General features: G+C 37.5%; 2 protein-coding genes across 6 annotated transcripts in view; one reads left to right on the top strand and one right to left on the bottom strand.

The window, feature by feature from the left end:
• ttll5 (tubulin tyrosine ligase-like family, member 5) overlaps positions 1-8,612 on the bottom strand; it is a 73,334-nt gene extending 64,722 nt beyond the window's left edge. For all 5 annotated transcript variants that reach the window (XR_005130838.1, XR_005130839.1, XM_017690846.2 and 2 more), the window contains exons 1-9: positions 8,500-8,612; positions 7,649-7,778; positions 5,880-5,986; positions 5,494-5,576; positions 4,419-4,525; positions 3,953-4,083; positions 3,717-3,799; positions 885-954; positions 692-776 (exon numbers count right to left, since the gene is read on the bottom strand). Coding sequence is in view for 3 of the 5 variants with exons in the window: in XM_017690846.2 (XP_017546335.1) it covers positions 692-776; positions 885-954; positions 3,717-3,799; positions 3,953-4,083; positions 4,419-4,525; positions 5,494-5,576; positions 5,880-5,986; positions 7,649-7,707 (725 nt within the window). In the remaining 2 variants the exon portion in view is untranslated. The remainder of the gene's footprint in view (positions 1-691; positions 777-884; positions 955-3,716; positions 3,800-3,952; positions 4,084-4,418; positions 4,526-5,493; positions 5,577-5,879; positions 5,987-7,648; positions 7,779-8,499) is intronic.
• An 853-nt stretch (positions 8,613-9,465) lies between these two features.
• erg28 (ergosterol biosynthesis 28 homolog) lies at positions 9,466-12,333 on the top strand. The gene is made up of 5 exons (XM_017690719.1): positions 9,466-9,540; positions 9,776-9,967; positions 10,312-10,402; positions 10,516-10,634; positions 11,609-12,333. Exons 1-5 carry the CDS (start codon positions 9,471-9,473, stop codon positions 11,695-11,697), a joined length of 561 nt encoding a protein of 186 aa, XP_017546208.1. The 5' UTR covers positions 9,466-9,470; the 3' UTR covers positions 11,698-12,333.
• The last annotated feature ends 2,133 nt before the right edge of the window (positions 12,334-14,466 follow it).

Here is a 14,466-nt window from a genome sequence, read left to right as displayed (position 1 = left end):
CATCTGTATTACACAATCAACAATCCCAAAGTAGAGAAATTGTATGAGGCCTTCACTTACTGTACATTTTTTTTATTATAAAAGATATTAAAAAATACATAATCAGGGTCTACAACAGTATTACAAAACTTAGCACACTGATGTCATTCTTTTCGTTACCTACATACTTATCTTACTGTTACATTTTGTACTGTTTAAAATAATTAAATTATTCTAAAGCAGAAGAGTAATACTGCTCTACTACTTACAAATTTCCAGCACACTGTAATCTCTATCTCTTTCAATGTTCTTAGGGAAAATCTCCACTTGTTAAACCTGATATTGTTCATCCATTAGTGAGACAATGGAAAGCTTTGTAGACCTACTATGTTTGTCCAAATTAGCCAGAAACATTCCTGCTGCCATCTAGTGGTCTCACTGCACAGATGAACAGCACTTTTTTTGGATGTCACGATTCTGCTGTACAGATGCTTAATGACAGGGAAAGGGTGCAATATTGCCTAGATTTTATGCATGTTTATGGATCTCAACTCTCGGAATTGAAACAACTCTCCAACATGTAACTGAGGCCAGGCCCGAACAAATCCTTGTGCCAGATGAAATATTTTGAACAAGACTCTAACACTATGTGATGTTATAGCTTGAGGGGCATAAAGGGGGAAAAAAAGGAAGGCAAAAAGACAAGATTCACCTGGCAAGTCCTTCTTCATAAACATAGATGATAATGGGATCATAGGAGGTCACCAGCACATATAACCGTACATCAAATTTAAAATCTGCAGAAAAATAAGGAAATATAGCAAAGATCATTACACAACAGAAAGAAATGCTATCGCAGTAAATTTTACTCTTTAGATGCTTGTTTTTCTTTACTGAATACTCACCATCAATCAGTAAAGGACTGCTAATGTATCGGGACACCAGTATGTTCTCATCCAGGGGTATCTGGCTTGGCTGGAGAAGAAGTCAAAAAGACAAGAAAAGTTACATTTTAGAACATGATTACTTGTCACATCATCACTCATGTGCAATTGGCCTAAACTTTAAAGACTCCAAGCAATATTTTCTTGGAGTCAATAATTTGCAATCATTTCTTTCTTACCGCACCCCCAATTCTCACATCCTAGATCCACTTTGGGCTGAAAACAGTACTGCATAAATTCCTTATGTAGAGTGTTCCTGAATGGCCCCTGTGTATTCTTTAGTCCAAAACCAATAATCTCAAATATATTCTATCATAAGAATATGATGATATCTCAACAAGAACAAAACGGCTGACTTTTTAAAACACACCAACCTGTTCAACATGTTCAAATTCACCAACCACACTTGGTGCAGCTGTAACAAGTAAAAGTATACTCTACATATGTACACCACATGTGAGTCACACAAAACAGCATGCATTTCACAGATCAAAAGTAATACAAGTTAAGCACCACAGACCATAACTCAAGTTAACTGTGTTTTTACACAGCTTTGCTTATAAAATTTCTTAAGATGTAATAGGAGTATGTGGTCAGATTATCATGATGCTGTATATCAGAACCAACGAAGCAATGAACCATTCCTGTGTCTGAAATTTGTTTCAGGTGGGGGGGGTTGTTAGATCAAGACGCTCAGAGGCTGCTGTTACCAACTTCAGATCTGGCAACAGTTCACAGAAAACACACAAACAGGGAAAAAAAAAAAAAAAAAAAACATTAACCATTCCTCTTTCCAAATATCACTAACATTCTTTCCACCTCTTCATGAGGGGGGTGGGCACTACATACTATGGCCAAGGATGAAAATCATCAGAAACTCTGCCAAAAGAGGATTCCTTGATGTGTGTGATTTACTCCAAGGTGCATTAATGTCTAGGACACACATTTGTTTCTGGAACCACTTCACTATATAGTCAGCTGGGTCTAATTATCACAGAACCAAAGAGACAGATGACCTACAGTGCTGTGCAAAAGTTTTAGGCATCTAAGCAAATTTTTAAACAGTTTACCTCAGCAGTGAGTTTATCACAATATACATTAGAATAAAGTCACATGTATAATTCAAATAAACATAAAAACAATAAAATGTAACAAGAATTTCTTGGGTCCATATTTTTCCTTGACACCTTCACAGCCACCACAGAGACATGTCAACATCATCAATTACATCATTGGTCAAACCAGGAATTGCTTTTTAACTACATATAATACTGGGCATCCTCAAGGAGAGGTGTGAAAATGGTTAAACAAACACACTAACATCCAGAAAATCACCATTTATTATTTTTATTTATAATAAAATGTGTATATATATATATATATATATATATATATATATATATATATATATATTTTTTTTTTTTTTTTTTTTTTTATTATTATAAACATTATTAAATATTCTATAAATTTTGTTTATTCAAATATTAACACTTTTCTCAGCAAATAAACACATACTACACAAATAAATCGATTTTGAAAATGTGTCGTGGGTCCCTACGACTTTCGCACAGTACTGTATATAGTAATAGGGGAGCATGAACCAACACACTTTGGGTTTTGCTAAATAATTCTAAAAATATTGGAGAAGGATAAATATACAGCCTATATATTTAATATAAGAAGCATCCACAACTCTACTATATGTGTGAAGAATTTAGCTGAAAGTGGAATGAGTTACCGTTATAACATACCCTATACGCAGGGTTAACTGTAACAGACTGAGGGGCTAGTCATCAGAACAGGTAAACTATTGTAAACACAATTAATTCAAATCAATTCTATTTTGCCTGAACTAGACAAGCTTTCCATCCTACATAAATAAGGAATATGCTCTTCAAAATAAATACAGTGGGAAAAAAAACTATGGTGATTAACTAAAGTGAAGAACACCACAATTTACCAATTTAATAAATATTATTTACAAGGCGTCTACAATATACAAAAAGTTTTAATTCACTCTATGAGTAAAAAGTTTTAAAAAATATAAACAGCAAAAAAGCTTAAGCAGAAGGCTAAACAGAGACATTCTATAGTAAGATAGTATGCCTCTGATTGACTCACACTGTTTACACTGGGTGGTTTAGTTGTAACACTGCTTTATTTTAGCCCAGCTAGCTCTCGTTGTGAACTGCTTACATGCTTCAAAATTGCTCTGTTACACAAAGGTGATTTTAAAAAAGTGTGAATTCTTTGACTTAGACACACATCTATGACTCAAAAACTTTCACACAAACAGGTATAAATTGAGTCACTCAACTATTAAACAGTAATACATACTTGTATACCCAAACTTCTGAGGGAAAATGGTATCTGTATTTCGTAGTTAGCAAGCTAAGCTAAGCTAAGCTAACCTATGTTAACTATTAGGGAAAAAAAAGATGAAATAAAATTACTTTCAGCATACAAAAACGTACATACACTTTTGAGAAATATCTGTTCAGTTGCTGTTTTTTCTACAATTTTCACAATAAATGATAGCTCTGACATTTGCAATTGTTCATAAAGCAAAGTTAAAAACAAGAGACATCATTTGACTCCATCGTGAAGTCAATTCAACTAGCATACTGGTAGTTAAGGTAGTAAAATAAACACGCTAATGTACGAGTTACTTCTAAACTGATTTATACAGCTAGTACAAATATAAATGTTAACCAAAATCAAGACAACTGAAACCCAAAGGATCATAAACACTGAATGCTTCCTTTGTATCAGGTGCAATGGGTTTTCACATACACTGCTGACCAGGTAGATACCCCTGCCTCTGGAAGATGCCACAGGTTTGATGATCCATGGGCCCTTATCCTTGCAGAAGTAGTCTACAGTTCAAATGAGGGGAGAGAGGAAGGCATTAAAATACAGCAGAAGAGCAAATGAGTGCAGAGCTTTCATACTTTATGATGTTTACTTTCAGCATGAGCAAAAAGCTAAACAGAGATGTTAGCAAAGCTTATCGGCGGGGGCACACTCACTGCAGAATTCCTGGTATTCAGCAGGAAGCACGAAGGTCTGGGGCACAATGTGGAAGTTCTGAAAGCCATGTGTCTGCTGCATCCTCTGAATGTTTTTGTAGAGCCGATCTTTCCGCGTCAGTTCATATGACCTGTAAACAAACAAGAGCATTAACCATAAGAATGAGGGAGTGAGATCAACATCAAGAATGATCAGAGAACATAAACTTTTGAAATAACACTCTGGAAGCTACAGATCCAGTATGGCATGTTTTGGTCTATTACAATCTATATTACAAGATTACAGTTTGTGTAGTTTTAGGCTACAGTAACATGCTTGTTTGCATAAAAGCCTGTGTTGCACTGACATCTATGTTAACACCAGAAGAGAGGGCTACACTTGTTCTTTAAAACAGGTGTGCCTTGCACAGTAAATGCATGTTAAATTATATTAAAAGAATGCACATACACACATAGACCAACATACCTGGGGAAGTGGTTGACTTTCTGAAAATCCTGAAGAGTGCGAAGCAGGTAAGTCTTAAGGTGGGAGCCTGTCCACATCAGGTTGAAGTCATTACTGTTTGGGTGTACCTAAACATACGCAAGTACATCAAGGACAAATAAAACACAAGTTATACAGACAAAGAACTGTGGTAAGGATTAAGTGACCATAGTATAAGATACTTTCATGGACATTGTTAACATTTCACTGAGCTCAACGACTAACATGTAAATCAAATCAAGTGCCTTGATAGAACTTATCTTCTATTATACAGCACTTCCATTTTTCCCAGCTGAAACATTGACCTTTGTATAACACAGTCAAACTACTCCAATCTGTTGCCTCTCCCCTCACCCTGCCTCTCTCTCTCGCTCTCTTTGTGGAGGCAGATTTGGCATAGCCATCCGTACTGGCTATGAGAAACCCAGATGTTAGCAATAGAAGTTTATTAAACCTTGGCTGAAGCGCTGCTGTGGTAGATACTAGCCCTGCCTTTGATGATGATTTTAGGGGAAGTCCAGCAGTACTGAAGTGAAATAAAACGGGCATTAATAGTAAGTACTCAGATGGCGTGATAATAGTGCAAGCACTCCCTTGTGAATCAGGATTAGCAATTTTGGAGGCCAGTCCCTTCGCATTCCTGAGCTTTGACATCGACGGTGTCAGTTTGGGGGAAACAAAGACTCCTTTACTGTATTCTGTTACAGGGATGTGAGCCTTACAGCATGGAGGCTGATTTACCTACCCAGAATCATGTCTGTTAGGTTGCTTCGAAGTATGGATAGAGATATATTAAAGGTTTTTACATTCATAAAATTCATTAAATAGTGAAAAAATTTCAACTAGTGTTCATCTACATCAAATGGCAAGTGTGCAAAATATAAACTGAAAAACACAGTGAGTCATACTGACCATTGCCAAAAGGTTAAAGTAGAGTTAGTGCTAATGTACTGTCTACCTCAACTACATTGTAACAGACTAACTACCTAAAATTGCGATGATAAGTACAATTTAACTGGAATTATTATCAGTGTGCTGTCAGTACATGATGCTCTACCTCATGGAATCCATGACTCACAAGTATGCCACGCACAAGTCGGCTCTCTGTGCGCACAATCTTGAAAGCTAAGTTATATTTTTCTGCAAAGAGAAAATAAATCACAGCTTCAGAGATTTAAACTTTAAATCCTTAGTATTTCAATAGCAATAACACAGATTAAGATTTTTAAAAATGACATGCTAACCTAGACTACTGAAGACTCATTGAGAAGCCACCAAAAGTTTGCAAGCCTTATGAGGGCACACCCAGTGACAGGAGTGCTTGCCAAATCACGTAAAAACATCATGCAACTCAATTACATTGTCATTTCTCTGCCACGAGTCTTCATTAAGTTTATGACTTTAAAACAGATGGAAAGTGTTGTGTCCTAATTGCCTTAATACCTCCAATGGAGCGGATATTTGCATCTTTCAACACAATAGCTTCAGCATGGAACAGCAAAACTGGAATCTTCCTACTGACGCCACTCCAGGCAATGCAGGTATGACATCTAAGGGAGAAGGGATTAGAGGAACGAGAAATCATATAATGTCAGTTGAATATGGTGAGTTCTAGAGATCTGCTTTACTGAGATAAAGTATATATAGGATCTATTATGGTCACACAGAATTGCACAAAACACAACATGCTTTTGCAGAGTGCCAGGCTAAGGATTGCTGCCAAATCAAGCAGTCATGCAAAAGAATGCAAACTATATCATCACATTTAAGCAGTAGTAGTAATAAAATGACATGTGGATGGTGTGCTCTACTGGAAATGATGGTGGTGATGAGCAGATCACATAACAGAAAGACATATTCATGGGGCTCCCAAGTGGCGCAGCCGTCTAACCGTCTATGGCCCTAACATCAGGAGATCGTGAGTTCGATCCTGGTGATGCTACAGCCATCTGTAGCCAGGAGTCCAAGAGAGCACAATTGGCCCCCCCCCCCCCCCCCCATCATTTAACGTGATACTAGTCAGTGCAGGCGTCTGTTAGCTGACGTAGTAGATCTGGCGGTTGGCGCTTTCCTCCGAGCACATTCCCGTGACGTTATGTGACGGCAGTTCGAAAAAAAGTGGTAGCTGGTTTCACAGGTCTCAGAGGAAGCCTGTGTTAGCCTTCACCCTCCTAGCATTGGTAGTATCGTATGACTGGCGGAGTCCTAACTAGCGGGTGGAATTGGAAACGACTAAATTGAGGAGAAAATCGGGTAGAAATTAAAAACAATTAAAATGTAAAAAATAAGAGAGAGACATATAAACAGTGGTTGTGCTGTCTGTTTATGATTATCTATCCAGGCCTGTGGAAAAAAACCCCAAAGCAGCCTGTTTAGAATGAGCACGTAAGATAAGACAAGCCCCATGAACCTCTAATGGAAGCAAAGTAATAAGCTGTCAAAATCCAAGTTAGCTGAGAAAATCCTTATCAAGATAAAAGGACTGGACTAGGCACCTGACACCTGATGCAAAGATCAAGTATTTTTTCCTTCTTTTCACATGTGATGTGAAATGCTGAACATTACAAAATGGTTATGATTTACTGACAATTAAAACATTTTAAAATACTAGTGCAGTTGATGGGTTTACTAAGAGGGGGTTTATTCTTGACTATAGAATACTTCCAGACATTCTGAAGTACCTGTGAAAGCTTCTGTTACTAATGAGACTAATGAGTTCGTTAAATGGCAAACTCTTTCCTTTTTTGGTTCAGAGCTAGTTCAGGAGATTTGTCAAATTCTCAAATCAATAATGGTTACTTTTGTAATACCTTGGACTAAACATGTTTCAGGTTAAAGTTTACTCAGCACCGGTCTACTTTGCAAGAAATTAATCTAAAATATTTTTCAGGCATTACATTTACTGTGGTCTCTGATAACCATTACCTCAAGCAAGGAAAATGATTTCTTAATAAGCTAATGAATAAGACCTAAGAGATCATTGTAAAACAACAATACTAGGTTATTTTGGGAGTGACTACACCAGACAGTGCCTATTTCAGCCACATCAAGTACAGGTCAGAGATTATGTCTATAAATATCACCACACCTCGTAACTCTACAGAACCAATTTAAGAAATCTAAAATGTTACATTGCTGCTTTCCCAATCTGTGTGCATGCAGAATGCTTAAGTGATCACTTTGATGCCAAGATGAGCTGCACAGCCACTTACTCCAGCTCATCTTCTGACAGAGACTCCGAATCCTCTTTATCCTGGTTCACAGCTGGCATTTCCACCACAGAGATGGAGATGTTCTGCTCTGTGTCAGCTGAATGAGGTTATGAAAAGACACATCTCCAACCTACAGACACCACTCAAAACAAAGTAATGTTTTTGTAATCATGGAGAAAGTTTTTAAACAATACCAAATGCAAATGCAAGACAACCTCTATTCGAATTAAGGCTAACGGCCAGGAAACGGCATCTACAGACGTCATTAATGCCCAGCAAGTAAGCCTTCGTTGTCAGCTAGTATTGTCACTCTGTTACAGATAGTAAGTCACTAATGAAAGCTATCATAAATTTCTCGTTTAGGTTCCTTGTCAGAAACTGTAAGGATGAACATTTCTATTTAATGCTGCCATTCACTATATGAACTACTCAAAAACTCAAAAAAAGTAAGGAAGCTGATAATATCTAACTTAGCTAAGGCTAACGTTACCTGACTTCGTTTGATACCAGTCAAGAAAACTTTCTATTAAAAACAGTTAAAACACATTCAAGCAAAAAAGGAAACGACATAAGTAACGTTAACACACGCTATCGAGAACACGTTATGCTATGTTAATTACTAAATCTAGCATTTTATATTAACTTGTTGGCTCGCTGAAAAGCTTTAACAGCGTTAGCTAACACTGGACTGAGGGTTAGAGTTAACGTAGATTATCTTAGCAAGCTTAGCGTAGCTAGCTGACAAGCTAATTGTGAAAATACAGTTACCATTCTGCCTCGCAACTCACAACGTCCAGGTCGGGTAAATGAGCACAGATTAGTGTTTAATAGTCAAGTGGATCTAAGCGTACCTGTTTGTGTGAGAGTAAAACGTTCCACAGTGAAGCACCGGTGTAAGCGATGCAGTTAGCCTGACTAGCTAGCTCCTTTTTCCCCCACCGCTGTAACTATAACAACCAACCGGCACCCATTGAGCTGCGCATGCGCAGCTATATGTTGCTGAGGTTCACGTGTCTTTCTGCGTTGGTGTTTCTGCAGAGACGCGGCTAGAGCCCGTTTCTGAGCCAGATTAAGCCTAAACCCAGACCAAAAGAAGATCTCAATGATGACTCAGCACTGGAATTGCAATTTAGCCTAAAACTATGCTTAAGCCATATTTGATAAATAAAACTGACGTTGTCGACTTACATGGGGGATATTGGTGTATGCAACATGTACACACAGGACAACACCGTGAAATCAAATTTCATCTCATGCCACACATTTTCATTGTAGCTTGTTTTATGTTAATGTATTTTGATTGTACTTCTATTTATATCTTGTCTGTTGCTGCTTTATGTATTCAATGCTTCTTGCTAAAGCTCTTATAGCGGCATTATTGTTATTATTATTATTATTATTACATGCATACAGGTTCATTATTTTCCCTCAGTCAGTTCAGTGAATGAGCTGGGTTAGTGACTTTTATTATTGTTGTTCTAAAATACAAGAAGAATTTCCCAGCAAACTGCAGGATTTAGTACCACACTGCGAGTGTTTGTTACCTCCTCTGCTATTGTACAGGATTGACTTCTATTGTTCTAAATCCAGTTTACTGAGCAGTCCGCTTTGGTGAAATACTCCAGTGCTCGAACTCGTGTGTTTGTCGTCAGATGCTTGTAGTTGTGCAGTGATTGGAGGAAAACACAGAATTGGGCGGGGTCTTACACCACGTGTTTTCAAACCGTCCACTGAGGCGAAGGTGCGACGATCTTCAGCAGCTCCTAATTGGTCCAATGTTATGTCTCTACAGTAATTATTACTGAGGGGGACGTGTCCTAAAATGCTGTTTTGCTGCAGCGGGTGCTCGCTGCAATGGAGCAGGAGGGCTCAGCGTTCAGCTTCTGCTACAGGTAAATGTAACCTCTTAATCTGAAGTGAGAATAATGCTCAGGTACTTGTAGACATGTCTGAAGCTAAGCACCCATTGATAGTAATTCGCCAAGCTTAGCTAGCTAATGTCAATAGAAATATTTTGCTTCAGCTAATGCTAGCTTTGTTTTTCTTTCTTTATCGACCTGTAGGTCTGTGTACCTCGACTTTCATCTGTTTAACGCAGCTCTAATCAATCTGATGCTCTGGTTTTAGGAGAACGCTGGTCAGACGCGCTGGTCAGTAGTGAGCTTCCGTTGTTGGTCTCAGGAAATATGAGTCGTTTTTTGAACGTATTGCGGAGCTGGTTGGTCATGGTATCCGTCATCGCCGTGGGAAATACAGTCCAAAGCTTCCGCGACCACAGCTTTCTCTCCGAGAAACTTTACACAGGCACACCTGATTTTGGTGAGTGCACACAACTGCTGTAATTTTGAAGTAATATACAGTACAGCTTAGAATAACATACTGGTTTCTTAACAGTTTACTGTATAGTTTAATTATGTCTAGTTTACCATATGCTTACACTTTCTGTCCTCTTTATCTGTAAAGTGCATTAATGTACATATTCAGCTACTGTATGTTTAATGTTGTGATTTTATGATAAAACATTCTTTTTATTAAAGTAAATTTTACAGCAATTGTTTGAATTTTGTACAGTTTGTTTGTCTCTTCCATGTAAACAATTAATAAGATCAGGCAAATCTGTGATACTAAGTTACCTAAAATGTAACTGCCTTTTTATTCCTCAGTAAATGGCCTTCAGGCAAGAACTTTTGGGATATGGACTTTACTGTCATCCATCATTCGTTGTGCCTGTGCCATGGACATTCAGAACAGAACGTAGGGCAATCAGGTTATTTTGATTTCTTTTTAGTTTGAAATGACAAAATATGCAAAAAAAAACTAAATGCTAGCATTGTCCTTGCCTCTTCTTGTCTCTATTCCCACCTTAGGCTTTATCATATAACATTGTGGACATTTGTTCTGGCTCTTGGCCACTTCCTATCTGAAGCCTTTATCTATAAAACAGCCCCACTTACCATTGGAGTCATGGCCCCTCTTTTTGTGGCAGGTGAGTTGGGCAGGTATCATAATGAAAAGCAGATCTGTATGATGTTGTTTGCAACATGCTGCTATGTCATCATATCACAGTCTGCTAAATGACTGTAACATTATGAGATACTGCTGATTTGGGAATGGTCAATATCAGTGGTGTAGTGATGTCTGGATAGGTGGGCATCCTTACCACTCACTGTAAGTGCACATTATTTCTCATGTACTGTATAATTAAAGGGTCCATATCATGGTAAAAGCCAATTAGAACAGAGATCACTTATCCTATATCCGAGTTAAAGGCACAGTAACAAAATATTAGTGTTTTTGAAGGTAAAGATGATATAATACAGTGGTAAATGTGCTCCTGTCCCAACTTATTTGGAATGTGTTGCAGGCATCAAATTTGGAATGAGCGTAAAACAAAGTACAGTGTTTTTGTACCGTTTTGAATTTAATACAGGTCAAAGAGAATTTCCTGATCACTGCTTTCAACTTTTTTGGAATTGAGTTTGAACAAGCCAAGATAACACTAAGAAATAATTGGTAATAGTTGTTTTAAGTAAGTGCATTAATTTATGTTTCAAGTATGAAAGTTCCAAACTGAGCAAAAGCATTCAATTCATGTTCTTTGAAATTACAGTACAGCATAATGCTGGTTATATGACTGATGACTGGACAAAATCAAAAGTCAATAACAAAGTATACAGACACAAATGCATCTCTTCCTGTTTCTAGTTGAGTATATGGGAAATTAATCAGAGATGGGTGTATGTCTGTATGGAATATACCTGCATATACACACCACTGCACTAGTGGAGAGGATTAGTAATGGGTGTCGGATTTAAAACACTATCACGTCTTATACTTGAGTATTAGTTATGTTGTCACAGCTCATAAATGCAAATGCATGTTAAACCTTTATTATGAACCTTCACTTTATATTTTTCTGTATGATAGCCTCATAGTTTTTCTCTTGCCATTTTTTTCTAGGTTTTTCTATCGTGGGCATGTTAATTGGGTTCCAGTGCATAACAGATCCTGAGGAAATAAGTGGAGCGAGGCAGAAGAAGAGAAACTGAATCTATGGCTCAGTGACTCTGTGTCCTTCAGGTGCTGGATGTGACTGAATGGGTTCATTACTGTTGCCTGAGGACAAAGACAGCAGAACTGGACAGAACTTCTGAATGCCCTATTCCAGATTTACACTGACCACTGTGTGGTCTATATGCAGTGCATTTTTGTAATCTCACAAAATCACACTCAGCGATGATGTCAATCATTTAAAGCATTGTGAACTGTTCTTCAATCAAAAGGATACAGGCAATGTTGTGTTAGATAATCTGGGACTTCTGCATACCATCTCACCTCCAGAATACTGTTGAGCATCACTTTTTTTAATTTGCCAGAAATACACAGTAATAAAGATATTTTACGTAATGTATAGAGAAATACAGGGGCAATAATAATTCAAAACGTTTTGTTAGAAAAGACAAATTGTAGTGTTTCTAAGTTGAATGTTTATTTTTGGTGACTTGCACTCAGTAAGAGTCCTTTGATGCCTTTTTGTCTAAACATCACCAAGTTGTGTACGAATTCAAGCTCACATGAATGGGTTTTTCATTTCCTCTGTTCACTAGTTGTCAGCATAATAACTGGTATGTATGTATGTAGAAGCCTATTGTAAAAAATGAACACTAAACTCATTTTGAGAAGAATGGCTTTGTTTTTTGCTGATTGATAAATTAACATATATGAAGAATTAATGTCACTGAATAAAAATATTTATTTTAACATATTAGCAGCTAACATTCACACATTCTGAATATGACAACCAGTTCACAAAATTAGTCTTCTTAAATATGAGATCAAATTAAAACTCATCATTCAATATGTATATATATACAAAATCGTTATATAAAAATACATATAAATTCAGGTTAGTTTAATCCCCAGAGAACTAGAGTTGTAGTGGATGCCCTGCTGAGTATTAAGCACATACTTTGTGAATACAGTATAGATTTAAATAGAAAGATCACTTACACACCTGACTGACTATCACAGCACTGGATGTTTTAAGTAATACATTTAGTACAATAGCATAACATAACAATATATTTGAATTAGACCAGAGTATACAATATGCCCTAATACAAGAACTAAGAGCATGTGCTAGAGAAAATCCCTTATATGGGGATCACCTACCATAACTTCTGCTGAGATTACAAATGCTAATGATTTAAAGACTCCAAAATCAACAGATAAGGTGCTTCCTTAGCTTCTTCATTAAACTAAACAACTAATAAACAACTGTATAATGAAAAGTCAGTATAAAGACTTCTATGAAGTTTTAAATACATTAAATGTATTACATAAAAATTACTAACATTCAGACAACAAATCATAGTTTCCAAATCTTCTAGGGCCTCGAGTCTCAGTCAGATGATGACACGCTAGTGATTGTTGACTATTGACACTATATATACATATACAACCCCTTTACTCTTCCAGGAAGGCTTTACACTAGATGCTGTGATGTTGCTGTGATAATTTGATTGAATTCAGCCACAGGGGTATTAATGGGATCAGGTGCTGATGTTGTATGATTACTTCTGGATAACAAATGGCCCTCCAACTCATCCCAAATGTATTTGATGGTAATCCATCACTCCAGAGAACGCAGTTTCAGTGCTCCACAGCTCAATACTGGCTTTATATCCCTTTAGCTGATGCTAGGCACTGGGCATGGTGACCTTAGGCCCTTATGCAGCTAACCTTCAAGGCAGCTGAATTTATTAATGAGAAGGTGTGTTTGTATATGTAATTGTCACATATATATATATATATATATATATATATATATATATATATATATATATATATATATATATATATTGTTGGGATAAAAGGATTTAGTCAGTCACCAATTGTGCAAGTTCTCCCACTTAAAAAAGAAGAGAGAGGCCTGTAATTGACATCATAAGTAGACCTCAACTATGAGAGACAAAATGAGGAAAGCAAAAAATCAGAAAATCACATTGTCTGATTTTTAAAGAATTTATTTGCAAATAATGGTGGAAAATAAGTATTTGGTCAATAACAAAAGTTCCTCTCAATACTTTGTTATATATCCTTTGTTGGCAATGACAGAGGTCAAACGTTTTCTGTAAGTCTTTACAAGGTTGGCACACACCGTTGCTGGTATGTTGGCCCATTCCTCCATGCAGATCTCCTCTAGAGCAATGATGATTTGGGGCTGTCGGCGGGCAACACGGACTTTCAACTCCCTCCAAAGTTTTCTATGGGGTTGAGATCTGGAGACTGGCTAGGCCACTCCAGGACCTTGAAATGCTTCTTACGATGCCACTCCTTTGTTGCCCTGGCAGTGTGCTTGGGATCATTGTCATGCTGAAAGACCCAGCCACGTTTCATCTTCAATGCCCTTGCTGATGGAAGGAGGTTTGCACTCAAAATCTCACAATACATGGCCCCATTCATTCTTTCATGTACACGGACCAGTCGTCCTGGTCCCTTTGCAGAGAAATAGCCCCAAAGCATGATGTTGCCACCCCCATGCTTCACAGTTGGTATGGTGTTCTTTGGATGCAACTCAGCATTCACTCTCCTCCAAACACGACGAGTTGTGTTTGTACCAAACAGTTCTATTTTGGTTTCATCTGACCATATGACATTCTCCCAATACTCCTCCGGAACATCCAAATGCTCTCTAGCAAACTTCAGACGCGCCCCGATATGTACTGGCTTAAGCAGGGTGACACGTCTGGCACTGCAAGATCTGAGTCCCTGGCGGCGTAGTGTGTTACTGACAGTAGCCTTTGCAGGTGCCATTA

This window comes from Pygocentrus nattereri, chromosome 10, assembly GCF_015220715.1.
Source record: "Pygocentrus nattereri isolate fPygNat1 chromosome 10, fPygNat1.pri, whole genome shotgun sequence".
Lineage (NCBI taxonomy): Eukaryota > Metazoa > Chordata > Actinopteri > Characiformes > Serrasalmidae > Pygocentrus > Pygocentrus nattereri.
Note: the sequence above shows the minus strand (reverse complement) of the source record. Positions and strands in the feature narration are given on the sequence as shown.

What these genes read in the sequence shown, in the direction of transcription:
- erg28 (XM_017690719.1), top strand. Translation starts at nt 9,471, where the DNA reads ATGCTGTTTTGCTGCAGCGGGTGCTCGCTGCAATGGAGCAGGAGGGCT. An exon ending in GCGTTCAGCTTCTGCTACAG is followed by an intron (nt 9,541 to 9,775) that starts GTAAATGTAACC and finishes CTCTGGTTTTAG; the next exon opens with GAGAACGCTGGTCAGACGCG. An exon ending in CACAGGCACACCTGATTTTG is followed by an intron (nt 9,968 to 10,311) that starts GTGAGTGCACAC and finishes TTTATTCCTCAG; the next exon opens with TAAATGGCCTTCAGGCAAGA.